Below are 27,900 nucleotides of genomic sequence, written 5' to 3'. Positions count from 1 at the left end.
GCTGAGGGAACTGGGCTTGTTTAGTCTGCAGAAGAGAAGAGTGAGGGAGGATTTGATAGCTGCTTTCAACTACCTGAAGGGGGGGTTCCAAAGAGGATGGAGCTCGGCTGTTCTCAGTGGCGGCAGATGACAGAACAAGGAGCAATGGTCTCAAGTTGCAGTGGAGGAGGTTTAGGTTGGATATTAGGAAAAACTATTTCACTCGGAGGATGGTGAAGCACTGGAATGGGTTACCTAGGGAGATGGTGAAATCACCATCCTTAGAGGGTTTTAAGGTCAGGCTTGACAAAGCCCTGGCTGGGATGATTTAGTTGGGATTGATCCTGCTTTGAACAGGGGGTTAGACTAGGTGACCTCCTGAGGTCTCTTCCAACCGTAATCTTCTATGATTCTAGGACGGGGTGCACAAGCTACGGCCCAGGGGCTGCAGCCAGCCTACCAGATGTTTTAATCCGGCCCTTGAGCTCCAGCCGGAGAGCGGGGTCAGGGGCTTGTCCCGCTCCGTGCAGCTCCCAGAAGCAGCGGCATGTCCCCGCTCTGGCTCCTAAACATAGGGGCAGCCAGGGGGCTCCACACACTGCCCACACCTGAAGTGCTGCCCCTGCAGCTCCCATTGGCCGGTAACCGTGACAAATGGGAGCTGCAGGGGTGGTGCCTGCAGCTAGGGCAGTGTGCAATGCTGCCTGGCCATGCTGCTGCATAGGAGCCAGGGGAGAAACACGCTGCTGCTTCTGGGAGCTGCTTGAGGTAAGTGCTGCTTGGATCCTGCACCCCAGACCTTCTCCGCCACAACCCCTTGCCCCAACCCCCCTCCTGCCCTCAGAGCCTGAACCCAGAGCACCCTCCTGCACCCCCCAACCCCTCATCCTCAGGTCCACCCCATAGCCCTCACCCCCACCCCAGTGCCCCCTCCCAGACCCTGAACTCATTTCTGGCCCCATTCCAGAGCCTATACCCCCATCCGGAGCCCTCACTCTCTCCTGCACCCCAACCCCCAATTTAGTCAGCATTTATGGCCCCCCATATAACTTCCAGACCTGGATGCGGCCCTCGGGCCATAACGTTTGCCCACCCCTGGTGTAGAGCGATTCACGGGCGCTGAGCTCCCACGGGAGGAAGGCAGAGGACGTGCAGCGCCGGACACAGGGCAGACCCAGCTGCTGCGTGACCCCTGGTCCGGGCGATTCCCCGCGGCGCGCCCCAGAGCGGCCGGGCCGGGGCTGCCCCAGCGGCGGGGACGGGCCCAGGCGGCCGCCCCCGCCCCCGCCCGCGGGACAGGCGGCCTGGGCGGGCCGTGCGGGGGTGGGGCTCGGCGGGCCGGGCCGGGCGCGTCTCGCTGCCTCCGCCTGCAGCCGGCGGAGCTCGGCCCGGGACACGCACCTGCCCGGCGGCGCGGGAGGCTCCGGCCGCAGCTCCGGGCTCGCTCGCGGCACAGGTAGGCGAGGGGGGCGCTGGGAGCGGGCAGCCGCCGGCCGGGGCCGCCTCCCCGCGGGGTCCCGCTTTCCTCGCGGGACCCCAGTCCCCTGGGCCCGGCTGCGGGACCGAGCCCAGTCCTCCCTGGGGCCCGTCTGCGGGTACCGAGCCGCGACCGCGGGACCCCGCGTCCCCGGGGCCCGTCTGCGGGTACCGAGCCGCGACCGCGGGACCCCGGGGGCCCGGCTGCAGGTACCGAGCCGCGACCGCGGGACCCCCCCCCCCGGGGGCCCGTCTGCGGGTACCGAGCCGCGACCGCGGGACCCCGGGGCCCGTCTGCAGGTACCGAGCCGCGACCACGGGACCCCGCGTCCCGGGGCCCGTCTGCAGGTACCGAGCTGCGTCCCCCCGGGGCCCGTCTGCGGGTACCGAGCCGCGACCACGGGACCCCCAATCCCCGGGGCCCGTCTGCAGGTACCGAGCCGCGACCACGGGACCCCCACCCTTCCCCGACACCTCTGCGCAGAGCCTCCCTCCCAGCTCCCCCAGCTGTGCTGCGCCTTGTCTCCCCCCCCCCCCACACCCCCCCACCCCGCAGCCTGGGCACTGAGGGCTCCCCCCGCTCTGGCTGCTGGCCCGGGCTCTGGGCGGGGCGGGGATTGCACCTTGGCTTCCTTCTCCTGGACATTTGGGGCAAGACCTGCCAGCCAAATGGGGGCTCTGCGGGGCTGGGACCTTCGACCGCCTGGGGTCACTTGCTCTGGCTCCCCTGGGGCTGAGGCCGGCCCCAGCCATGCACTGAAGAGAGGAGTCATCCCGTTCTCTTCCCCCCCGCCGCAGCTCTCCCACCCTGTCTCTGGTGCTGTCTCTTGGCTGGTGGCATGGAGCCCTGGCTATGTGGCGGGTGGGGGACGTGGTGCCCACAGCTGGATGCAGCTTGTTGGCAGGGCAGGGGGAAGGGGCCGTTTGCCTGGACACCCCCATTTGAGAGGGGCCCCAAGCCAAGGGGCATTGTGACCTGGCATGCAGTGGCGCAGCCCCATTCCCTGACATTTGGCCCAGCAGCCCCCCAGGCCAAACCTGAGTGATGCTGTGAAGTGAGAGTGGTTCTGTCGTGCATACCGTGGGAAATATGTCCTGAGTGCCCCTGCCAGTGGATAGTGCATTGCACTGGGACTCGGGAGACCTGGATTCTATAACAATACTGACGTTTTAAGGACCGATATGGATAAAAAGTTCTCTAGAAGAGGGATTATTATTACTACCTTATCACTTCACCTTATGGTTCACCTTACACAGTATTTGCACCAGTCTGAGTCACTCATGGGTGCTGAGAACTGGGATACTGAGCTTTAGTGACAACCTGGAGGTGTACCTATTTGGGGTAGCTGATGACTAATGGTCACCAGCAGTTCTCCCATGCTCTCATGTTTTGATTTGTTGTGGTCTGCAGCAGTAGCTCTTGTATTACCACTGCTTCCCTGCTCTTGAGTCGTACGGGAAGTCTCTGCATCAAACTTGAAAGCCCATCCTTCCTTATTTGTAACCACAGAACTGGGAGCGGGTGCGGGAATGGCTGGAGAATCTTTAGCAAAGCCCTTGGGTGTTCTTTATGGTTGTTTTTTTTGTAGAGCGCCGCAGCTCAGATTTTTGCAGAACTCTGCTCAGTAATGGCTTTAAAAATCTCCCATTCTCAGAGTGGCATGTTTCTTGACCTCTGGGAACTGCATCTCTCCATGCTGCTATGTGAGTCTATATTAAGGTGATATAGACTTGGCTCCCTTCCTGGGACGTCTACTGAGCTCCACTGGTGATGACTAATTTGAAAGAGCTTCAGTTAATTGTTTAGGATGCAGTGGTGGTTTGGTGTCTAGCCATTTCAGCAGTGTATATGGACTGGAAAGCCTGGTCTTTACATGGATTTTTATACCAATAGAACTACTTTGGTTAGGGATGTGAGACTTATTTTTCTAGAGTAGTTACACTGGTCCAATCTCTGTTATGGCTGCAGTTCTGTTGGTGTTATGCTCCCCTTCCTGTTTGGGAATAGCTGTAATTGTGTGCCCATGCTCTTCCGACTCTCCTGGTAAAGTTGAAACAGTCCAGCTTGGGTGTAGACAAGCCCCAAGTGTGTGTCTTTGCTTTGTTGTTGTTGTAAATACAACTGTTGCAACTTGTAGATGGTGGAGTGCATCCCTGACACTGTGTCTGCACTTGGGCAAATCATCCAGCATCTCTGTGCCTCACTGCCCCATCTCTGAGTGCTGCTGCATGGCTTCTCCACCCCTCAGGGATGTTGTGTGGCCAGTAAAACACTGCTGGGGCCTCAAGGAGGCTCTAAGTGGTGAGTACAAACTGCTATTGGAGACTAATTCCTTCCGGTGTTAGGGGCCCAGTTATGTCTACAGAAACCATTAAACAGGTGCATATTGCAGAGCTGGGAGTCCCCCAGAGGCCAAGAGGTTACTTCTACCACCATGGGGAGCTGAAAGCAGAGTGGGTGTGAGAGCCAGGTCAGATGCTAACCCAGAGTTGATGGGTGTGATTGATTTCTTTAAGGAACTGCCCTTCTTGCTTACCTGTTCCCAGCCCTGCCAGCAGGGAATGCTCCCGCCCTGGGGTGGAGACTGGCTCTGCAACCCAGGCCCTGGAGAATGGGACAGTCCTGGTTCCGATGGCTGCCCTGTAAGTGGGGGACATTTCCTCTGAACGTCTGGCCCTGCTCTCCCAGCTGAGATCGGTTTTGTAACGTTCCCCTTTCGCTGCCCCCACCCTGCCTTGCCAGTGGGGAGATGGCATTGTCTGGCCCTTGCAGGGCCTAGCAGCCCATGCGTTGTTGTAGTGATGATGTAATAAACCTGGCTCTTTTGTTAGCCTCTTTCCAGCAGAGGAGGCTCCCAGGAGCACTACAGAGTCATTGAGCGGTGTAGCCTCACAACACCCCTCAGTGAAGGTGTGGTGGGTAGAACACCCACTTTGCAGGTGGGCAAACAGAGGCACAAAGCGCTTGACCAACAGGCCTGAGGTCACTCACAAGTAGAATTTAGGACTCCTGGTGTCCAGTGTGCTGCTGGAACAATGAGATTCGCCATCTCCTTAAGAGTCGGCAAACTGCTCCTAACCGGAGCGCAGCTTTTCCGTAGAGCCTGTGCCTGGCTAATGCTCACTTGCCTAACAGGTTCCCCCTTGCACTGTGAAACCAAAAACTAACTGTTGGGTTTGCATCCAAAATCAAATCTAAAAATACACACTGAATAAACTGGAGCCCAGCCTTTGGGAAATAAATCCCAGAAGCCAGCACGGCTGCTGAAACCAAGTATGTCAGGGACTTTCTTGGAATGACAAAATAAACAAACTGTCTAACTGGGGGCAGGTTCCAGGGAGAGGAATTTGACATAGTTTCCCCCACCTCAACTGCATTTATTAGACCCTGTAATTATTCTTGGACAATACCAGTATTTAATTTCGGTGGCCAGTCAGGGCACGTCAAAAGAGTCTCACTTTGAGCATTGAAGCAAAGTAAATGAAGAAATGCATAAAACCCACCTTAAAGGGGTTTTAGATGCAATTAATAGCAAGACAAGAAAGTACGAGGAGCCTTGTGACCCGGGTAGCACTGATCCGAATAGTTATGTGACCCTTCTCCTGTACTGAGAAATAATGGCATAAAGAAGACACTAAGCTATTCCCTCTTAATTTCCCAGTCATGCCAATAGCTTCAAAGGGGATTAGTGATTTTGAATACCCAGCTAAGACTCCGTAAAGGGGTCCGGATTTCAGAAAGCATGGAGCACGCTGAAGACTAGGTCCGTTTCAAGTGTCTCAGGCTGGGCACCCAAAATCATTAGTCTCGCTTGCAAATCTTCATCTCTTAGACTGTAAGCTCTTGGGGCAGGGATTGTCTTGACTTTGTTATCCTGTACAGCTCCAAGCCCTTGGTTGGAATAAACCACCAATAAGTAAGAATCGTTTTGTACTTTGCAAGCACGCCAAGATCCTCAAATGGAAATAGTAATGAATTAGGCTCCACAAAACCCCCTGTAAGTTAGACTCGCAATAGCAACAGTGAGACTTGTGCAAGAGGTAAGTTTAAAGCTGGTGCTGTTGATTCATCAGGTGGGGCTACTGCTTGAGAGCTGGTATTGAGCCAGTGCCTAGAGTGATGTGAGATTACTTGGGTGGTGCTGGACAGAGTCTTCTGGGTGAGATCTAACACTGAGGTCTTGTGAATGACCTGTGGTCATTAAGAATCACATGGAATTTTGTGAATGAGCACAGAGGGCAACCCTAGTATCCTTTCCAAAGTGTAATTGGAGTGATGAGCTGCCAGCTGAAAGGGCCTCTGCAGTTTCTGATCTCTGTTATGTCGCTGCTGCTTTTCCTTTGAGAGGTGTCAGCGTTTCAGCCACAGGTGTATAGATTGAATAGAGCACATTTAAGTTTGTGAAGTACTTGAAGCAACAGATATTAGTCAAATGTGACTTCTTATTGCTGAGAATAGTTGAGAGCAGTGTGGTGTGAGGCTCTAATTCATGTTGATGGGGTGCTGTGGGGACCCAGAATGGTAGTGGCTATGTAGGAGCAAATCACTCCTCTGCTTACTGCTATCTTAACTCTGGTACCGCAAAGCAAGCAAAGGAACCTGCCTCTCCCTTCCTTCCTCCCACTGAACAAACTGTTCAGGGAGAGGCAGGCTCCTGGACAGATATTATTGAACTGTGAACTTGCAGCAGGTGTTCGCTCCACTCCTAGTGTGACGTGGCATGGTCTGGACTAATTGCAGATAAAAACAATTTTCCCCAGCTGCGAAGGACAATAGCCAATCCGACTGTTAATGGCTGGGCCCAGGGGAGGGATGTGGCAGTGTTAACTCCTGGCCGTGTTGTTAAACTGACCATAGGGGTTGATAATTAGCAGAGTAGCGTCTCCGTATCTGCTAGGAGGTTATGGGCAAGGTCAGAAACTGGTATCTTAACAAGGGTCCTGTTTTGTGACCAGTAGTATCTGTAGTGCCTACTGATATAAGGATGATCAAATCTCATGCTTCAGGACACAAGCAGATCACTGATCAGGAAGGAATCCCACGCACAGTGTGAAGGGCCTAATTGTATGATGCAGTTTTCGATGCTCCTTTGAAGCAGGGCTTGATGAAGCCAATCCAGTAAGGCTGATTTTGTTCCAAGATGACAGGTTTCAGAGGGGTAGCCGTGTTAGTCTGTATCAGCAAAAACAACAAGGAGTCCTTGTGTGACACCCTCTCTCCTCTCCCCCAGTAAGGCAACTCCCATCTCGTGTGCTGTGTATTTATACCTGCCTACTGTATGTTCAACTCCATGCATCTGATGAAGTGGGTTTTAGCCCACAAAAGGTTATGCCCAAATAAATTTGTTAGTCTCTAAGGTGCCACAAGTACTCCTCTTGTTTATGTTCCAAGGGTTATTAGTGAATTTCATCTATCTGGAACCCAGGAATTGCCACACTGATATAGACTAGTTAATCTAGTCTGGTGTCCCATCACTTCCAACTGCGAGACCCTGCAGAAGAAAGAGAAAAGCACCTAATGCTAGACAGGGGAGGTTTGGGGGCGGATGAAGAAGAAATTCCTTCCTGATCCTTGCTAGCAACCAGCGTATGCCGCAAAGCATAAAGAACGGCATAGCATAGCTGCCAGCAGCAACCATTCCTTCCCCTGTCAGTGTCTGATCCTTCTCTTTGTGGCCTGTAGTTGCTGCAGAGCTGTTACTGCTTTTCTGTGACATCGTCAAGTTTAAAAAAACAAAACAAGACCAGCTTGATCCTAATTCTGTACCTTGTGTTTGGAGGGGGAGGATGTTTCTGAGTCACCTTCTGCCCCCACCCTGCGCATATGCAAACGTAAAATGAGACCAGCCCATGAAATTGGCCTTTCATATGTGTCCTCCAAATCCAGTTGGAGGTGCTGGGTGAGTAGTTCTGGGGGTAATGGAGGTAGCTGAGCGAGGCGCTGAATGTGGTATATTGGGATTAGCATCTTTGAGACACTCACCCCTGGTCCCCTCTGACAGAGGGCAGAGCTGAGCAACTTCAGAACTAGCCGCAGCCCAGACTGAAAACACCTGGTGTCGGCATGTTGGAATCTTTCCTCCTTTGCTGCATGTTCCACAGAAGGGAAAGTCAGGTAGAAATGGCGTTAAGATCCACCGCCCTGGAGCCACGTTTCCTGTTATTTCCTGACCAGCTCAGCTGGTCTCAGAAGAAGCTAGATCTAGTTTCTCCCTCCTTCCTGACTGTCCTGCCTCCCTGAGCCTGTGTAATAGCTGTGCACAGCACGCAGTGTCCCTGGGGGGAGAGGGGAAGCCTGTAGCTCAGCCCTGCAAGGTTGCGAAGAGCCTCCTATTTGGGTCCCAGTGGGAAGATTTATTCTCCTTGCCCTGAAAGAGGCTGGAGAGCCTGGCTCATTTCCTCCGTGCTAGTGACTGGGTAAGGAAAGGGCCTACTTAATGGGTCTGGTACATGGTAGCTGGTGGGTCAGTGTAATCGGACTCGAGCTAAGGTGCTCCCGAATGCATCCCTGTGCAGTGATCCTGCAAACACGTAGGCACATGCTTAACTTCACGCACACGAGGTGTCCCACTGACTTCAAAGGGACTGCTGGCGTGAATAAGGCACGTGCGTAAGCGTACGGAACAGGACCCTGTCACTTCCTTGGAGATTTCAAAGCAGGGGAGAGAGGGGTTACGGGACTGTTCTATGAAGCACCTGCCGAAGCACCTGTTCTAGGAGCTGGTGTTGGAAGCTGGTGTGGAGTTGTACGGTGCACTGTGGGGAATGAACCCCCTCGAGAGCCCTTCCAAATCCCTGCTCGCTCAGCTCAGGGAAGGCTCACTGTGGTCTGCTGGACTTTGTCTTTCTCAGTAGGAGCAGATCGTGGACCTTGCTTCTGAGTCATGAGACTAAATTGTGATAACTGGTAATACTGGAGGTGGTGAACACGGGGAATGGCCAGAGGAGATCAGGTCTGTGGTCCATCTAGCCCAGTAGCCTGTCTCTGGCAGTGGCCTGACCAGATGCTTCAGAGGAAGATATAAGAACCCTGCTGTAAGCAGATGTGAGGTAATCTGTCACCCACAAAAGCTAACCCAAGATACTGGGTCCAAACGCCTCCAGACTTGTAGAGGTTCAGAAGCCACTTTGAATCTGAATTTTGCAGTTGACTCTTGTCCTGGAATTGGGTCAGAGCCAAATTTCCTCTCTCCCATCCCTCAAATTTCCTCTCTCCCATCCCTCAAACGAGGTGGGGTCAGAATTCAGACCCTACCTCATGGCGTGGACCCATTTTTCTTACTATTTAGTGCTGCTGTTTGCAAATGTCCCTGTTTCCCCTGAGAGATGAAGTGACTTGCCAGAGGTCACACAGTGACTCAGGGTCAGATTTGGGATTACAGTTCAGGAGCTGTTGGTTCCGAGGTCTGTGCTCAGAACAGCAGAACCCACCTTTCTTTCCCAGAGCGCTTCGAGAGAACTGCAGTGGCTGTAGCTTGGCAAGTAGCTAGAGTTCCCATTTTGCTCTCTCTGTTAGCTGCCTTATTTCCACTGCTGCTAAACAGGGCCCTTCTCTACAGCACTGCCTGTGTCAATGGATGGAGCATGGCGGTTTTACCCTCCTTCCCCCAACAGGATGCTTGGCAGGACACTGGCCGGCACAGGGCACGCTTCCCTTGTCCAAGCAGATGAAAATGAGCAGCGTCTCTCAATCAAAAAGGCCTTTGTAGACCGGGCTGACTTGTCTTTCTGCCAGTTCTTGTAAAGAAGAACATGTTTCAAGTCTTGGTCTGTGTTTCCTGTTCGATGGCTGTTGATGGGGAATGGTTCAATGAGAGCTCAGTACAATGGGACCTCAGTATGGGCTACTTGGAGCATGATTTTTCTGAAATCATGTAATGGGGAGAAAAGGGGCGTGAGTGTAAGTGCATCAGTTGTGTGGCACATCACGTTCGCATTTATCTCCCAGAAAAGCAATATGCAGAGTGGGGTCTGTGAGGTGGCTGCCGCTTGCAAATGGGGTCACCCCAAACTGGTCAGTAAGGACTCTGCACCCTCTGCTCTGCACAGGGCATGTGCCTGGCTTTCCAAATGGCTCTAGAGACATTGGAAACCTTTGGGGGAGCTGAGGTGCATCCTCTCTAGTGCATCTGTTGTATCAAGGTGTGGATTCCTCCAGGGTGGCAGCAGAGGGCAAGTGTGTAGGGTGACCAGCTTTCCTGGTTTTTATAGGGACAGTCCTGATATTTGGGGCTTTTTCTTATACAGGCTGCTATTACCCCCCACCCCCGTCCCGATTTTTCACACTTGCTGACTGGTCACCCTGCAAGTGTGCAGGAAGTAGAACAGAGAGCAGTAAGTAAAGGACGAGTGCAGCAGGTGGTGTTTGCACCCTAATCATCTTCCTGCTCCCCGCTTGGAGCAAAGACCTGGAACTTGCTCTGGTGACGTCGGCCCCAGAGCCAAGCAAAGGAAGAGGCAGAGCTTTGAAACCCAGGCACGGTTGCCAAATCTTTCTTTTCCCTCTAGCCAGGGTGTGGTCTGTGTGTGCGTTTCTCTCCTTCATTTGCCCTAGGGATGGGAGGACCTCCCCAGTGCCGGCCGGATTTATGTTGTGTTGCAGTTGTGCCCTGGAGGGTCATGCTAGGTGTACAAACACATGGAAAGATAATTTTTTTAAAGGAACAGTATACGGTATATTTCTTATCTGCCCTCCCTGACTTTTATCTCTGGACCTACCAGCTGATCAGTGGCAACTTCACAAGAAGTGGTTTGGGTTGAAAACCAACACAAACTGATTGTGCCCGCAGTTTTGCACCCGCTATGAATTAGCCGATTGGATTGGGGGGGGGGGAGTCATGAAAGAATTGCAGGTGCTGTTACCTTGTGCCCACGTGTAGCTTTGTCTGTCATTACCCACCCCGAGGTGAGGGTTTGCACCTACTTTAGCATGTAAGAGTTCAGCCCCTAAGACCCCCCCCCAACCACAGGGAGGTTATCAATAGAAGGGGGATCCCACTGTGCACAGTTGCTTTCATTAGCCAACCAAACAGTACATACACTGCAACCTGCTAAGGGTGAGAGACCAATACAGAATATTTGCGTTACTCACACCAGGCCTTGTGGAAAAACCCTAAGAGCCAATCTTCATCCTCCTCCTCCTCAGTAGTGGTTGTCATCCTGTCGTCTTCCCCCCTCTGCACCCACCCCCGCAACTAACGCACGCAGGCCAGGATACAGCTTCTATAATGTGTTACATTGATGCCACTGGGGTTCAGACATACTTATGAAGGTTTTAACCCCTCCTTCCACTCCTTATTTGAACTTCCACACCCCACTACTTTTGGGGTGCCCTGTTTTCATAGGCTAGCTTGTTCCCCTTGTACTCGTTAATGTTTACGTCACCTTGTCATCATAACATTTCACCCCAGTTACCAATGGGCATCTTGTGGTGGCTGCTGCTCTCTCGTAGACGTTATCATCCAAGGTCAGCAGTTCTGTTCAGAACATCGGCATATCACAAACATAGATACAAGTTCAGTAGGTTTATTACTAATTTACTTATGCTAATTTATCCAAAGGCCTAATTTGGCTATGCTATTTTATGGGCCTGGGGCCCTGTGTTACAACATGAATTAATACTTATATTTCACCTCTGTATCTTAAATATACCTGATGCCTTTTATCTGTGGCTACATCATGTAAGTGGAGACCTAGTACAAAATTGGAGCCCTGGAAGTTCTGGTTGCTGTCCCATCTGGGTGGGAATGAGGATCCCTTCCTCAGAGATTTTCCTTTCCTTTGAACGATGCAGTATTGAAAGGTGGGGGACTCCAGGTACTGCTGGATAGAACTACGTTAAAGGATGGTGTGCAGTGAAGTCCCTCCTTGTCCCCAGTCTCCTGGGACCGTTTGGGGGCAGGAACTTGCCTCCTGTTGAATGTTTAAGGAGAGGAGAGAGGAAACACAGGAGAAATAACAATGGGCTGGACAATAACTTTCTGTATTTATTCGGAAGCTCACTGGGGATAATGGTGAATGGGGTCTAACATGGGGGGGAAGGAGGGACTGGAGACTTTTGTCTCTGGTTTTTCACAGAGAATGTTTTGATGTGAGAACAAACAGCTCCTTTATGGTCTTTGTTTTTTGAAAGTCTCCCCAGAGCTGCTGTGGGCTTCTTGGGTCCATGGTGAGGATTCACATTCTTACCTGCATGAGTCCTGCGGGCCCCTGGGTTTCACTTGGGCCCATGATGCTGCCAGCTGGCTAGAGGCTCCATTTCTTCGAGTAGAACTCGGCCACGGTCAGTTAGCGTGGGCCTGTCTGAGGGCACTTGGATAATGTAGGCAGCTCTCGGTGTTCATTTTTGAGTCTTTTATTTTTGGTGAGCTGATTGCCTGCGTGCTGGGCAAGGCTGTGGTACTTTCACTTCGGTTTCTTTTTTCCTTTGTTAAACTTCTCTAGCTTAGCTGTTGCTTCAGCTTCCCTTGATGTTCGCAACATACAGCTCGGGCGTGGGAGACTGGGTTCTGTTCCCGGCCACCTGCAGGTCAAGTCACGTCACCTGTCTGGGTCTGTTTTCCCCTCCCACTTTTTGTCTTATTTCTTTTGTAGTCTGGGGCAGGGACAGTCTCTCACTGCAGGTGTGTGCAAGGCATGACCAGGTCACAATCTCAGTTGGAGCTTTGAGGTGCTATTGAAATATAATTGAGATTCCCCCCCCCCCCAAGTTAACTGTTGTGTGTATTGATTTATTTGCTGGGTGTTTTGGTGTTTTTATTTCTCCCATCACAGAAGTCCTAGGCTAACTCGTGCTCTTGTCTGCTGTCGGTGCAGAGTAGATTGCATTTTCCAGACTCTCCTGCGCTAACACGAAATGCTGGGCTGGGGAAGGGGGAGAAAATGTTTGTTTGGCTCTTTTAAAAAAAACCAACCAAACCCCATCCAGTCCTAAACCCTCTGTGTTGGTCCTGGAAGAGGGGAGAGCTCCTTAAGCCTTGTTCCCTTTCTGCTCTCTCTGCAGGGTCTCCACAGCGCCAGCATGTCTCACAGGCACTCTGACGGCTCCATGGGCGACAAGGCCCTTCTCCTGGACCGCAAGTTCCGTTCAGAGCTGCGGATAGATACCAGCGCGCCCTCTCCCGCTGGGAAACGCAGCTCCATGGCAGCACTAGACAACGCCCCGCGCTCCCCGTCCCCCACCGAGCCCCGCCGTGTCATCCTCAGCACAGAGAGCCCAGCCGCACTCAAGGTGGGCACCCAGCAGCTGATCCCCAAAAGCTTGGCCGTGTCTACCAAATCCAAGACCCCCGCCCGCCACCAGAGCTTCGCCGTGCCCATGCCGAGTAAAGAGGCAGCTCGCTGCGACCCCAAGCGGATGTCTGCCCCCAGCATTTCCCTGGACGACCTGGACATCGAGATGGATTCTAGCCTCAAGCGCAACCTGCGGAACACGTCGTACCGGGCAGCCATGAAGGGACTCAGGAATGTCGAGGAGCCGGAGCCTTCTAAGGGTGTCGCCACCCTAAAGCCCATGTCGCAGGACACCAACGCACAAGCAGCGCGCAGCCCGGGGAGAAACAAGGTAGGCCCTGTTGTGTGCTTCCAGTCCCTCCTGCTGCTGGAGTGTCACCTGGGGCATGCCAGATCTGCCCTGACCCGAACGAAAGGTTAGTAGTTGTAATACCTTCGCTCCTAGGAGCATGAGCTCATGGTGCCAGGTGCTGTACAAACACAGAACAAAAAGATGGTCCCTCCCCCCCAAGGAGCTTACACTGTAGATAATAAACGCGACCTCTTCCACCACCACCCCTGGCCGGACTCCATCAGCTGAAGCAGCAGCTGCCTGGGTATTTCTGGGGCCAAAGCTAAGACCAGAGTTTTGTTCTCATCTGTACAATTCAGCTGAGCACTGTGGTGTCTCTGGTCGCTCAGCCAGTGGGTACAGTCTGTCTCTTAGTTAAGCCGTATATAATCCCCTCCCCTAATGGCTGGTTTCCAAATGCGTGTGGAATTGTGTTGTGGAACCAGTTAATCCAGGTTTTGAAGCTCTGCTGTTCCCTAGACAGGTTCTAGTGCACCCGTATCTGGCGGTTAGTCACCAGTGTGATACTGGCTGGGGGGAAAAGCGGCTGATCCTCACCGCCCGGGTGGCCTTCTGCTTTCCTTGGGTGTAGGTTGCTAGCGATCACCCTGCTTGAGTGTTTGACAACTTGGACACGCTTTTGAAGAGCAGCTGTACGCAGTGAGGACGTGTGCTGGAAGGACTGCAGGGCCCTTCTTGCTGCCTTAACTCAGTGTCCAGACATTCTGCTCTTTCTCAGTCCAGCACAGCTGAGAGTGTCAGGGTCTGATTTCTAGCCCCTTGCTTTCTCTCGTGTGAAATTATCATAGAAAATCCAAACTCTTCCGGTCCCTCCCCTCTCTCCCATTAGCAGCTCCAACTCCACTCCCTGCAGATGGCATTAATTACTGCAGCTTGACCCCGAGGTATGGCCAGGAGGGGTTGAGAGACCAAGGCACAATAAATAAATTAATTCCCAGGCTTCCAGTGGGTCTTCTGGGCTGTCTATGGCTATCCACAGCAGCCAGGATGTTACATGTACTTGCTTGAGATTAAACGAAATACACCTTCAGAACTGCTGTGCCTTTCCGAACTAGGGTTTGGGAGGTTGGGGGCGGGGGAGGGTTTGAGATCAGTCCAGGTTAAATTTTAGCAACTAAACTCACTTGGAAAGGTTGTGAGGGTCAGGGGGCAAGAACAGGCTGTGTCTAGCTGATGTAATGCGGTGACTAATCCTCTGGGAGGGACGCAATCCAGCTGTTTAACATCAGCTCATGTTCTGCCTGGCTCCTCCATTCACTCACAATTGAATCTAAGGCTCGTGGCTGGCGGGGCTGCTTGTTTTTAAGTGCTTTTCACAAATGTGCAAGGAACAGCTGGTGGGGAGTGGACTGAGTTTAGATAGCTGTATAGAATTGGTGGTTAAGCAGAAAAATGTATTTCAGCACCTGGTACAGCACAGGTGAGTTGCAGCCTGACACCTGCTGGCAGTGCAGACAGACTCCAGTCACAGAAAGGAGTGAAGCTGCTCACATCACCCTGTGCATGGTAACAGGCTCAGTTCTCAGACTTGGCCCATGCTTGGGGTTAGTGTTTGTAGAAGAGTGGCATAATCCCAGAAACAAACGAAACAGGCACTACCACTGGTTAACCACAGGTATCTTTTGTATGCATGCCGTGACAAGAAGTAGAGAGGCTGCGTCCGGCTAAAAGAAATACTGAGATAACTTTAAGGCTGTTCTGACCCAAAACTAGGTAACGTAAGATGAAAGGTGAGTCACTCACGTGGTTTTTTTTATTAAAAGCAAACAAAACTGCAAGCAAGACAAATGGAATTCACATGTTTTTCCTGAGAGACAAGGATGGTATTGACTAGGTAACTAGCTGGTTAGGAAACTTCCTTTTTTAAGGAACTAAATTTAAAAACAAAACTCCACGAGATTGAGAGAACACCTGGGTTCTATCCCCAGCCCTGCCACTGATTTTCTGTGTGACCCTGAGTAAGTCACTTAGCCCAGGCTTTTTCAAAGCTGGCCCCGACCTTTATTTTTTTTATTGCCTTTAAATGCTCCCATTCTGGATAAGTCAGCTTAGGCCAACTGGACTTGATTTCCAGAGAGCAGAACTGCGGGGGGAAACTCTGCCAAAGCCAAAGAGAGACCCTGGCATGAGAGGAGAATCAAGCCCCTTATTTTTGATACAGAGCAGAGTTTCTCTTTCTAGCCTGTGATGTAGGTAAATTGAGGCATATTCTGGTTGGCTTCCCATAGTAAAAATTGTTCAGACCCTCCTTGTCATTGATGTCCCTCTGTGGCTGTCCACTTGTGACCTGATGGGGCTTTATGTAAGTAAAGGGTTCTGCCATGAGAAACGTAGATACTTAAAGAAAACACCCTTTCTCTCTGTACACGCAACCTAATTAGCTAACTTTGCTACAGAGCTCGGTGTTTGTTTGCGTTTCATCCAGACACCAACTGGGATTTTCCTCTTGCGTGTTTATAGTTTCCCAGGTGAGGACAAAGTGGGTGGGGAAGAGCTGCTCTGTCAGTGAGCCGTCAGAGGCTGCTAACAGGCTGCCTGTTCACTTCTAGCCAATGCTGCTAATGGCCAAATGTTGATACCACTTAAGAGCGCTTTCCTGACCTGTGGGGAAAGGAATGGAGTGTGGCGACTTGCTTGTTCAACTAGTGCATCCCCTGTCAGTGCAGGATTACTCCCTGTTGGACTCCAGGGCTGGCAGCTTGTGTGGAATGTCTGGAGACTGAACTCCCCGGGGTGTTTCTCTCCAGATCCGGGCTGGGGACTTTGAGGGGGCAGGGAAACAGCATATGTATTGCCGAGGTTGCACAGATACTTGGCTCAGTCCTGTGGATAAAGGGCAGACCCAGGGCTGTCAGTACAGCATCTCCCACTCCCTGTAAAATGGACTTAAAGAAACCAGACTCCAGCAATGGCTTGTTATTCCAGAGCTGTCAGGATGAGGTTCAACTCTGTCCACCCGCGTCTCGTATTGACTCTCTTTCCTGCCACCCTTGCAGAGAACACTGGGGAGGAAGCGGATGCAGAGACACGGGGGCTCCTTTAAGGATGGTGAGTTGTTTTTTCGCTCCTGCTGCCTAACTCCTTGGTGTTGCTGGGGTCACCCTCCTCCCTTGGCACTGCTCCCGCAGCTGGGCGTCGGGGAGGGTTAGTGAGCCTCTCCCAGCTGAGAGGTGCCCCCTGTCCTCACAGCCACGGGGAGATGCCCTGTTGGATCAGCCTGAGAGAACAGCCAGGGGCCTGGTGGTCTGAGCGTTCCCTGTGGGAATGAGCCATGCAAACAAGCCCACCCAGCGGATGGGGCTCGCTGCTCCTGGATTCGAAGCAGGAAGGATTGACCCAATCAGTGAACGTTCACGCTTGAGGGGTGGGAGGAATGTAACCACCAAGGTGTGTGCACCCGCCTCCCGTGTGACTGCATCATCTGACTGTCGTCAGGCTTGTCCAACTCCTCCCCTTCCTCTGCTCTTGCCTTTAACCATTGCCCTAGGCTGGAAGCTGGCCTGGGCAGGGAACCTGCCTTTATTTATTCAGCGGAGCACTAGGAGTCGCACTGGAAAGGATTGAATTACTTGATGCAGAATCTCGTCTGAGGCTGCATTGAGCCTGTGTGAGCTCAAAGCAGCTGGTGTCCAGTGTCCGGAGCATTATTCTGAGAGAGGCGTGCCCTGAGCCTTGATTTCCCCACCTGTAAAATGGACTCCACAACATTGCCCTCCCTGCTGAGGGTGATGCGAGGATTAACTACCTCTGTGGCACTCTCTCTAGTCTGTTTATGAAAAGCTGAGAGCCCAGCTGCTGCTTGTGCTCCTGACCCTGTTTCCTGGGAGCAGGACCTGTCTCTTGTGGTGTGTCCCTGCCTGGATTTCCCCACAGCTCCAGCTCTGTACAGAGCAGTTGCAGGGCCTGTAAATGTCTCCTCTGTAAAAACTCTCCCCTTGTATGTTTTCTCTAAGTGCCTCGAGGCTCCTGATTTGCCAGAGAAGCCCCCTGACCTGGCCATGTTACGTTCAGCACTCGCGGGTCATCCCTCCCCCTGGCACCCTCCCTTGCCCCTGTGCCTCATCCCAGCCTGGCCATGGATCCTGCCCCAGCTGAGGAGAGCCTGCTCCTGGGGGTCTTCCGGAGGCTTTTGAATGTGGGGTCCCTGTGGGCCTCACAGGAGGCCATGGTCTCTCCCCTCCCCTCCCTTGTGGAAAGGGCTGTGGGGGAGGTGGGCTCTGGGTGGAAGGGGAACGATTTCTCAGAGTCCATGTGTAATTTCCTGGCTTGCGTCCTCTCTCCAGAGCCCCGGCTGTATCAGGAGATCCGTGAGAGAGGGCTGAACTCCATCAACCATGAGTCAGACGATGACTCGCTTGAGGACGACTCCATTCCGGAGGAGCATCCCGCTCTTAACACCATTGTGGTGAAAAGCTATCGCCCCGCCCAGGTGACCTGGAGCCAGCTACCCGAGGTAGGGAGCAGGAGCCCCATCTCACGCTCTGCTGCTTTGTCCTGTCCTCGAATCCTCCCTGTGGCCTGCCAGAGAGAGCCCGCTGCTGCTCCTGCTAACTCCAGGCAAACGACCAGAGGGATTTCTATTCCTGGACTCTGGTTTTCCTTCTCTTTCAATCTCCCACTGCGTGTGCCCCTGCTGCAGGCGGGGCTGGGGCTGTGTGGAGCAGGGCTGCGTACATGGTGTGGGCTCGTACTAATGTGGAGTGAGGAGCGCGATCCGTTGCTGCAGAGGAGTAGATGTTTCTGGGTTGAAGGTCGCTGTTTTCTCTCTTTGAGCCAGCTTTGGTGCTCACTGCATGCGACTCTCCCTAGGGGCTGAGGAGGTTTTATGAGCCTTTTTTAAATTTGGCTCAGAGCTGGGTCTGAGTCTGGAAATCTTGTTAAGCCAGGAAATGGATAGGGGGGGAGTGGCTGCTTTTTTTTTTTTCTTGTTTTTCAACCAAACTAAATGGGGTTTTAACACCACAAGACTGGGGGCTTGAGAGTGAATGTTCGTGACTGTCACTGGCTTGCTGTGTCACCATGGATGAGTGCCCTAGTGCACCCAGCTGTAGGACGGGGCGGCTGCCTTAGGGTGCGGCTGGCAGGAGGAAAAGTTAATGTTCATAAAACCTTCACAGAGAAGGAGCTGATGGAGGGTCAAAGGGTTTAGTAAAGGAAAATCCCTTTTGCGCTTTCCTTGCCAAAGCAGGTGAGATCCATGTTAGCGTCTGATTGGCTATCAGCCCAGGGACATGGGCTGTCATTCCAGATAGACATCAGAATCCAATGTGTGTGTATCTGTCTGTCCATCCCAAAAGCTCCCTAAACTCATTTATTTTATATTTCTGTTTGGTAGAGGAGTCACATCAGGAGAAAAACCAAACACCTTTTACACTTCCCAATAATAGTAAAGGCTGCTATAGGAGAGTATAAATCTTTATGAAAATCATGATTCATTGTTAGCCTGGACTAGAATATGACCTCCAGGGGTCATTGCCTCCAAGGCTGCAGGTCTGTTTTCATGTTTTGTTATTCACCGCCTGTTCCCATCCCATTACAATTATTAAACTTCTCAAGAGGTGCCTCCAAGAAAGTCACTTGTAAGACCCAAGAATGAAGTTGAGCACTGGACAGCTGTCCGGCAGGCCAGTTTAGCAACTGCTAATACCTGCTTCAGTGTTTGCTTTGGCTGAGGGTTTTGTGGAGGTTGTGACCTGATAACTCTCAAACTACTCTACCATAGCACCCTGCAAGGTTGGGATAGCAGTGTCTCATGCTCCAGGTGCAATCAGATTATTTGCAAGTGTCAGGAAGAATGTCTCGTGATTCAGTTTTTCACCATTGACCACATGCATTGGGAATGATTTTAATCCTCCTTTGAAGCATCTGTTGTTTGCTGCTGGAGGCAAAGTGCCAGGTTAGGTGTCTGACCTGCTATGTTGGCTCTTGCATCCTTAGAGCACAGAGTGCAGGAGGCTGGGGACAGCTCCTGCCGGATGCCTTGGGCAATGGTGCACCCTCTTGATACCTTTCCCGGGCTGCATGTGGGACTTGGTATTTGGTGGTGGGAGCAATACTTTCCTTCACACTCCGCGTGACCTTTCTCTGTCGTTCAGGTGCAGGAAGCAGGCATCCTAGACCGAATAACCCCAGAAGAACGCAAAAGGCAAGAGGTGAGAGCAGCTGTTACAAATACGTGAGGGCTCCGTCAGAGTCAGCTGGGGTTAGGTTAATGGGAGCCTTGGCCTAGGGGAGACTTCTCGGACGCACTAGTGGATGCATTAGTGAACCCACTGCTGGTGGTGAGCATTGCTGCGTTTCAAACATCCGTGACTGAGGTCTCCATGGAATGACACCGTGGCAGTGTAAGCCCAACGTTTGTGTAATTGTTGCACAGAGCAGGCTGTTATGCTGCTTTGCTCATTCACATTGTCTATGGGAATGATTGCTGCTCAGATGTTCCAGTCCTCATGGGTATATTGTTGTTTTTTCCCCCTATGCCCCCTTGATTAGGCAATCTTTGAGATCATCACCTCTGAATACTCCTACCTGCACAGCCTGGGTATCCTGGTGTGTCACTTCATGAAATCCGAAGAGCTGAAGGAGACAATGACCCAAACTGAGCACCATCACCTCTTCTCCAACATCAGCGAGATCCTGAGCATCAGCAAAAGGTAAATCTTGGAGGGGAGCGCATGGGGAAAATCTACCCAGTAGTGGTGCCTATCAGGGTGCTGGGGAGGGAAAGCGGGGAGCACGTGCACACACAGTTTTTGCAATTGACCCCAATCACTTTTAAGCAGTGGTCCTGTACTAAATCAGTACAGCTGCTGCTGCAGTGGTCTGGAGTGTTGCTCTGACTGCATGGTCCCAACACCACTGAGCCTTGGTCTGGCTGCCTCTCTACAGCTGGAGGGTGACTGGGCCGAATGGTGTTGCAACCTGGCTCACCTGTACCTGTCTGTTCCTATACAGTGGGGCACCAGGGAGTCTAAGAACTCAACTCCTGACGGCAGCAGCTCATGCGCCATATGTGTCAGAGAGAGGGGAGGCTCCCTGGCCACGGGAGACCAGGGGTCCCTGCTGGTGGGGAGTGCAGGGACCAGAATTTGCCCCATCCTCCAAGAAATAACTGAATTGGCACCAGGACTTTTCACAGATGTTAAGACCAGAGGGGGCCATTATGTTCATCCAGTCTGACCTGCATAGCCCAGGCCAGAGACCCTCACCCTGTGATTCCTGCATCCAGCCCATAACTTCTGCTTTAGAAAAGCATTGAGTCTTGAGTTAAAGACCCCCAGTGATCGGGAATTCCCTGTAGCCCGTGGTTGGCTGCCCTCCCTATTTAAATACGATTCATTTTGTTGAAGGAACAACTGAGGGGCACTGCCGGGCAACCCATAGGGTTGCATATAATATTATGTCAAGTATCAGAGGGGTAGCCGTGTTAGTCTGGATCTGTAAAAGCAGCAAAGAATCCTGTGGCACCTTATAGACTAACTGACATTTTGCAGCATGAGCTTTCGTGGGTGAATACCCACTAATTCGGATGCAAGCGAATGCCCCACTTGCATCCGAATTAGTGGGTATTCACCCACGAAAGCTCATGCTGCAAAACGTCAGTTAGTCTATAAGGTGCCACAGGATTATTTGCTGCTTGTATATAATATGAGGTTAGCAAAAGTACCATTTACCCTCCTGCCTCCCCTTCCCCTCTGCTAAGCCCCTGTGCCATGGTGCTGAGCCCACCTGACTGGCATACCTGGGAGCTAGCGGCGTCGGTATGTTTGTGTGGCTAGTGTCTACAGTGTTGTGTTCTCTGTGCAGACAGGGACAAGCGCACAGTCCCTTCCTCGAGCTAGGCAGTCCAAGGCCGCCTGGTGCTGCTGCTCTGCAGTGCTGGGTTGTCTGGCGAAGTTTGCGTGCTTGGGTAAGAAAGTCCTGCTGATAAAGCTGCACTCGAAGCAGCGTAGACTCCACTGGGCTCCCTCGACTGGTTTCAGATTCTCATCCTTGTGCCCAAGAAGAGCCTTGTTGTGTGGGGTTTCTTCTCCCTTCGTCCCTCTGGCCCAGTGACACAGGCTCAGGTGAATCTCATGGCAAAGCCCTGGTCGAGTTCAGACATGACATTGGCTGGTAGAGCAGAGGCTGCCTCGGAGCCTTTCCGACAAGCCTCAGCTTGTTAAGAGGCTGCTGAAAGCAAAACGGCTACATCTCTAACGCGCCAATGCAGGCTTGGCCTCTGCTCTCGAGGAGGGGATGAACCTTGCTGGCCTTGCGCTGAACCTAAAGCTTGTTGGCTGTCGGCGAGCTGGGCTGTGTGAAAAATGAACAAAGGAAAGCACAGGCCAAAGGCTCGCCAAGGCCTGGGAGCTTGTGTTGGGGGCGTTCCAGGGGCTTGCGGCCTGTAGCAGATGGGTGCTCTGTGGATGTCTGACTTACCGCTTGCTCCGTGTCAGAGCAGGGCCTGACTGGCGTGGAGAGGGTTTTGGCAGGGAGGGAGCAATAAAACTACTCCTAAAACAACTGACATGAATCTGTTGCGGGAAGGATAAGCACAGGACTGAGAACCAGGTACTCCGGAGTACTAATCCCAACTCTGCCACTGGTTTGCTCTGGGACATTGGGTGAGTCACTTAACTGCTGTATGCCTTGGGGTCCCCTTCAGTGAAAGGAGGGGTAGCATTGGGCTGATTCCTTTGGCCCTTGGGAGGGCAGAGGATGTGTATCGTGAACAATATTGCTACGATTGATTGATTAAAAAATTGTTGCTTCACCTTCCTGAGTAGTAATCAGTTAAAACAAAGTAATAAAAGCTAAACATAATTATCCAGTGGGTAGATGGGCTAATCTATGCTGCCCCCCCCCAGATGTTGCTTTCAGGGAGGTCCCTTCCCTCAGTGCATATGGCACAGGAGGGATTTCTTGTCTCGCCTGGCTCCTAGTTTGCAGTGCTGAGAAAATAGAGCCCTCGTTCTCCTTGAGTAGTGAATCTTTCTCCAGCTGCACAGCAATTCTAGGCATTTGCAAAGCTCAGAGCAGACGGTACTGCTCCGAGCTGGGTCGCCCAGGGCAGAGGGAAATCCATCATTCTGTCAGTTAGAACCCAGCTTTTTTCCAAGAGCCCTCTGTGTGCGTGTGGAAGCTTTCTGCTGGCGATCTCTCCTCCCCCGAGCTCAGTGCTGACTGACTGACTAATGTGATGCATGATCCAGGTGCTCTTTCTTTTATGACCTGTTGCAAAGCTCCCCTCTCTGCTATGAGCCCTGGAGTGAGAGCTCATTATAAGGAGCTCCTGGGTCTCTGGAGATCTGAATGAACACATGCGTGCACACACAGCAGGATAGACTGAGACCCGCCAGGGCCTCCCCGTCCTGGGTGGCCAAGTGTCAGACCCGAACCTGGTGATCGTGTGAGCAGGAATGGCCCTCGTGAGGCCTTGAATCCCAGTTATGTTCCATTCGCATCGGGGGTGATGGCTCATTCCTTTCTAAGTGTGTAACTCCTCTGAGGCTCGAACCCAAACCCCAGGCCTGAACTTGGGGGAGCTTCAGATTCAATTCCAGACACTGGGGCTGTGGGCCTGTCTCTCTGTCGAACCGCAGGTATGTTCCTGTGGAGTCTCTCTGTCTGATCGTGTCTAGGGAATGTCCCTTGGGAGGTCTGATATTTAGGACCATGAACTATTCCTGGGAGGAAAGTTCAGATGCTGAAGCTTAAGCCTCTCATCACCTCTCCCTGTTCACGTGCCACTGGCTGTGATGTCTGATAGTGCCCGGCAGGCCATGTGGCTGTGCTGAGCTGGCTCTGTGCTTCGGGGGCCTCTGAGATTTCCCTTCTCTCCTGGGCCAGGAGTTCTGGATTCCCACTTGGGGAAGCTTCCCCTCTCTGCGCCCTGTGGCGGGGTGAGGTGTGTGCAGGAGAGGCAGACTCCAGGGACAGTAGTTCAGCAGGGAAAAGGAGAATTGCAGCTTGGCACGCTGCACGCTCCTCCCCAGCATTCTGCTGTTTCCTTTAAGCCCATGTACAATCCCCTGTGATTGCACACACATCCCCGTGTGACACGCCCTTGTTCTGGGCGGTGACTTTGTGGGCTTGGCACCCAGGAGCTGCACCTCCCTGGGGCTGAAACACAGAAAGGAACTTTACAGTTGCACTGTCCTGCTCCTCACCACATGCATAGCTCCCTCAGGCAGCTGCTAACAGCTCCACACGGAGAGCTAGTCTACAATAGCTATTTTGGGCAGTTTCTTCATGTAGACAAGCCCATGCAGAGGCAGCCTCATGCAGAGTAGTCAGAGCCGCGTGGGCCCAGCTCCTTCTGTTCTACCAGGTGTTTGTGAATCGCCCACTTAATCCGAAGTGGCCTTGGTTTTTGGACCAGATACTGTAACCTAGTTCGTTTTTTCTTCCTGAGCTGAGCTTTGAGGAGGCAGTGCACTCGGGGAGGAGCTGATAACACTGATCAGAAAAGTCTCTAGACCACAGGACATTAAATAAGGGAGTGAGGTCCATTGAATGGAAAGCCATTGGGATGGGGAGAGGAGAGATGAAACCAGTGATGAGTAAGAAGTCCTATGGGACAAAAGAAGTGGCAAGCCAGCAGAAGGGCACTAGGGATCTTGGCTCATTCTGTCTCTCATCATGGTATGGGGGGATAGCTCAGTGGTTTGAGCATTGGCCTGCTAAACCCAGGGTTGTGAGTTCAGTCCTTGAGGGGGCCACTTAGGGATCTGGGGATTAGTCCTGCTTTGAGCAGTGGGTTGGACTAGATGACCTCCTGAGGTTCCTTCCAACCCTGATATTCTATAAGAGCATCCCTGTACACAAACACACTTAGTCTGCTTCCTGTGACCCCACTGATCACCTTGTGTGTGTTTGTTCTTGGCAGTTTTTTTGAGGACTTGGAGAAGCGGCACCAGGAAAATATACTGATCCCCGACATCAGCGACATCCTGGAGAATCACGTGTCGAACCGCTTCAACCCTTACGTCGTCTACTGCTCCAACGAAGTCTACCAGCAAAGGACGCTACAGAAGCTGCTGTGAGTGTTGCTGCAAGGCAGGGCTTTGGGGTGTATAACTAGCCAGTAGTAATCCATCCAGGCAGCCCTGGCTGAGCGATGCATGGCGACTTACCTGGGTTTTTGCACACCCGCCAGCGAGTCTCAGAAGCTAATTCTCCTGTAGCTCCGATGTCTCCTTTGTCAAGGGAGCCGTCTCTCTCCCAGCCTGCAGTGTGCTCGCTGTTCGATGCTAGCTGCGGGGCCGATGCTCTGCTAGTTGGGACAGCGACTGTGAGACCTACCCTTCAGTTAGCAATAGCATGATCGTTTGGGATTGTTTTGTGTGGGCAGAGGCGGTGTAATGACGGGGACGGAAGGAAGTCTGAGAATGTCCTCGCTGCTCACAAATTATTGACATCCTGAGGGAAGTGCTCTCGGAGTGGATCTGTTCCCTCCCTGGACGTGGAGAGGCTCCGACCCCAGCCTGGAAGTGAGGACCTCTCACTGGGATGTCTGTTTTCCAAACAGTCATGCTTTCTCCGGCTCGTGCCAGGGTCACGTCATCCGTTGCGATGTCAGTATTGATGTCATCACCCGTGGGGAGGACTGGGTGTCTCTGGTGCCTTAAGCTCCGAGGGGATTAATTCAGGCATTCTCTGAACCAAGCATGTGTCCCGGTTGCTAACTTTTCCCTGGGTGCTGTAACCAACTGTTAGAAACCCTGGAGAGCCCACGTCATGCCTGGGCCGGTAGCTTCTCTAGCGCATGAAGGGTCTGGAAAGCCCAAGCCTAATGGAGGATCCTTGTGTCCCATTTTAGAAACACGAATGCTACGTTTAAAGAGGCCTTGAAACAAATCGAGAGGAAGCCAGAGTGTGGTGGCCTGCCCATGTGCTCCTTCCTCATCCTCCCCATGCAAAGAGTAACACGCCTCCCCCTGCTTATGGATGTAAGTAAGAGCCAGCAAGTGGAATCCCCGGCACCTGTCAAAGGGACCGAGTGCGTTTGAACCCAGCATGCCCTGCCCTGAATCTAGCACTGCAGAGTACTTGAGACCTGCCTCCTGGCGGTCTTTGGCTGGCGTTATATCTGTGCAAGGGAGATTCGGTTCAGAAACTGACCTGAATCTTTGTCCAGAGCTTGAACTCCAGCCCAGAATGCTGATTGGCCCTATTCCCTACTTCCCTCAATGCACTGTCTGCTATGGAAGGACCCTGTGTGGCTTTTGATGTCTCTCATCCCTATAGCTCTGCCCTGGTTCCTGCATTACTTTTTTCACAGTCTAATGCTGCTGCCTGCCTGCCCCCGAGGGAAGAGGTGCAAAAGCCTTGGGCAGGAAATGGTCTGCAAAACCTGAGACTCTGTTTAATGCCCAAAAAAGCCCGGGGTGTGTGGCATCTAGGTCATGCAGTGGGGAAAGCCAGGAGCTCCCCTGGTTGGGCTAGCAGTGACATGCACCAGGAAGTGCAAGTTCTGGGGAGAGCAGTCTTTGGAAGATTCACCCTATCTGTGCAATCCCTGAATCCAGCAACCCTCAAACGGGGTGGGTTGGGGAGGTGGGGAAGAGCCAGTTTTACTTTGCTCAAAACAGCTAGTTTCTGCAAAGGGACGAGAACATGTTAATATCCTTGTTTTCTCTATGGCCCCCATGTAGCATCTACAAGAAACACCAGTAGCGGCCAAGTGGAGAAGATGCCTCCAAGTAGCAAAATAGTTGCTTCTCCTGGTTTTGTTCATAATTCCCTCAGTGCTGCATGCATCCTGCCCTCCCTCACTTGCATGTGCTAGTTGGGAGCTCCCATCTGGGAGAGGACCCCGCGTGTGCCACATCCTAGAACCTGGGGGGGGGGAGAGAATAGAGCAAAGCACTTTAAACTGACCTTTGTTTTGGAAGGATCCTCTAATGTTCTCTTCAACTTCCAGACGGTTTGTCAGAAAACCAACGTGTACAGCACAGCCTATGAAGCTGCCACCCAAGCCCTGAAAGCCATCAGCAAGGTGAGGCATCCCCTGCTTTGGAAGGAAGGAAGAAGCTGTATGTATTGTCCAATAGTAAACTGCAGGTGCTTTGCCTCGCTGCAAGATGACCCACAGTGCTTACGTGATAGACAGGAGACCTGATTCTTGGGGCTGCGAGGGCTTCGCAAGTCAGCCACACGAGTTACAGTTGTCTTTACCCTTTTGTTGCTCTACACACCTAGAGGCATCTGATCCCTTCTGGCAGTACTTCAACACTATAAATCAAAGAATTAGCCACCTCTTTCCCCCCGCCCCAACACAGGATTGTGATCATTCTTGGCATTAGTATTACAGTAACCTCTTCCGCCCACTAAGAGCCTGCTGTGTTCTGGCCTTTCTGAGCCAGTGATTGTGGGGGGCCCAGACGTGTGCATGATTTAAATGCACTGAAGGGTAGCTGCCCGCGGAAGAGGTGCCCCTAGCACTATAGTCTGAAGTTACATACTGTCGAGAGGGCATGCTCTCCGCTGTAATTAACAACTCGTATCACATTCCCTGTGGTCTATAAAGCAGTCGCCCTCAGAGAGCTGCTGAAACGGGACCTTCCACACGCTGTGTCCCGGGATGGCTTTGAAGGGAGATGGACACAGTGGTGAAGTGCTCCGAGACGAGAAGGGGGCAAAGCAGGCTGCCTTGCTCCTGAACAGCCGATGGTCTCTGATTAAGAAGGATCTGGTGGCTGTGGAGGGACTTACAAGGATGCTCTAAGATAGCCTGACGGCAGTGGGGCCAAGGAGAGGAGGGGATAGTGAGTGGAGAGGGAAAGCGCATGCAGTGGAGAGTTTGACTAGTGTTGCTGAATCATATGGGCTCTAGGCTTGGGAGCAGAGGAGTGATCAGTCAAGCACCTGTAGCTGCTAGCTGTCCAGGACCAAGATGAGAGGCCAGCTGATCAGCAGGGATCCTAGTTTTCTGTGATATGACCAAAATTCTCCAATTAAAAAAAATAAAAATCTGTTGTGTTCCCACAGTTAAATTGAAACACTGAACTTTAGTTTCTCTAGCCACAATATCTGTAGGTATTAGTTGAGCACAATGTTTTATTGATATATTTATAATTTTAAGCAAATTCTAAGCCTACCAGTGCCGTTAGTCATTATAATAGAATGATCCAGTCCCGGTGCAGCGTTTCTTTACAGTTGTCGATGGCCCTGCTGTTTCAGCCTCTGGTTTTTGTTTTTCATTCAGTTTAAGTTTAGCACTTTCCATGCGTTCTACATTTGTCTGCCTTTGAATGTAATCTACAGCCTGGCTGCATGCAGTACAGAACGGCACATTACCATCAACGTGAAATTTGTCCTTGCCAAACTCAGTGACACAGTCATCGGGGTGATTTTTAAAGTTTTTGGCATCTTTTCATAACTTTAATTACTCACATCTGGAGGCTGAAATGAAATTGGAGGTGCATTAAAACACGAACCCCTATACACCATTGAGGAACCTCTCTAGGTCGGAAGCAGTTTATTGGAATATGTTTAGCTATGTAAATTTAAAGCGCATTCAGAAATCAACCACAGGAGGGGGAGATTACGTGCATTGAATAAGTGACACTGGGCCTCTCAGTAAAATTTAGTTATATAAGTTTTTATTTTTTCACAAAATGCAAAAACTAAAAATTCTCTTTAAAAATTGCAAAATCTGCATTTTTCCATGTCGAATGGACTTCTAGGATCCCTGTTGATCAGGCATGTTTGGGCCATGAAGGGGGGAGCAGGAAGGGTGGCCACTGCCTGTTGTCACCCTTAAATCAGTTGAGTCCTAGGCAGTGTTGCCAGGAGCTGCGTCGTGAGGGCAGGGGGACGGAACTGCATTTATTTTGCTTTCCAGACAAAGAGGAAGAAAAGACTGGAAAATCTTG

General features: G+C 52.0%; 1 protein-coding gene across 3 annotated transcripts in view; it reads left to right on the top strand.

Moving 5' to 3' along the window:
• Window positions 1-673: 673 nt before the first annotated feature.
• The window catches only part of ARHGEF16 (Rho guanine nucleotide exchange factor 16), a 39,264-nt gene continuing 12,037 nt past the window's right edge, over window positions 674-27,900 (top strand). Inside the window, exons 1-9 of one of the 3 annotated variants that reach the window (XM_039509616.1) lie at window positions 674-747; window positions 12,458-13,018; window positions 16,036-16,087; window positions 17,323-17,492; window positions 19,135-19,191; window positions 19,532-19,692; window positions 23,910-24,062; window positions 24,843-24,972; window positions 25,947-26,021. In XM_039509616.1, coding sequence (XP_039365550.1) covers window positions 12,476-13,018; window positions 16,036-16,087; window positions 17,323-17,492; window positions 19,135-19,191; window positions 19,532-19,692; window positions 23,910-24,062; window positions 24,843-24,972; window positions 25,947-26,021 — 1,341 coding nt within the window. In that variant the 5' untranslated portion in view covers window positions 674-747; window positions 12,458-12,475. Of the gene's footprint in view, window positions 748-1,324; window positions 1,436-12,457; window positions 13,019-16,035; window positions 16,088-17,322; window positions 17,493-19,134; window positions 19,192-19,531; window positions 19,693-23,909; window positions 24,063-24,842; window positions 24,973-25,946; window positions 26,022-27,900 lie in introns of those variants that run through there. The other 2 variants (XM_039509617.1, XM_039509618.1) reach the window with 2 other exon arrangements.

Source organism: Mauremys reevesii, linkage group 21 (genome assembly GCF_016161935.1).
Source record: "Mauremys reevesii isolate NIE-2019 linkage group 21, ASM1616193v1, whole genome shotgun sequence".
In the NCBI taxonomy this organism is placed as follows: domain Eukaryota; kingdom Metazoa; phylum Chordata; order Testudines; family Geoemydidae; genus Mauremys; species Mauremys reevesii.
The sequence above is the reverse complement of the archived record's forward strand: the minus strand, read 5'-3'. Positions and strand labels throughout refer to the sequence as shown.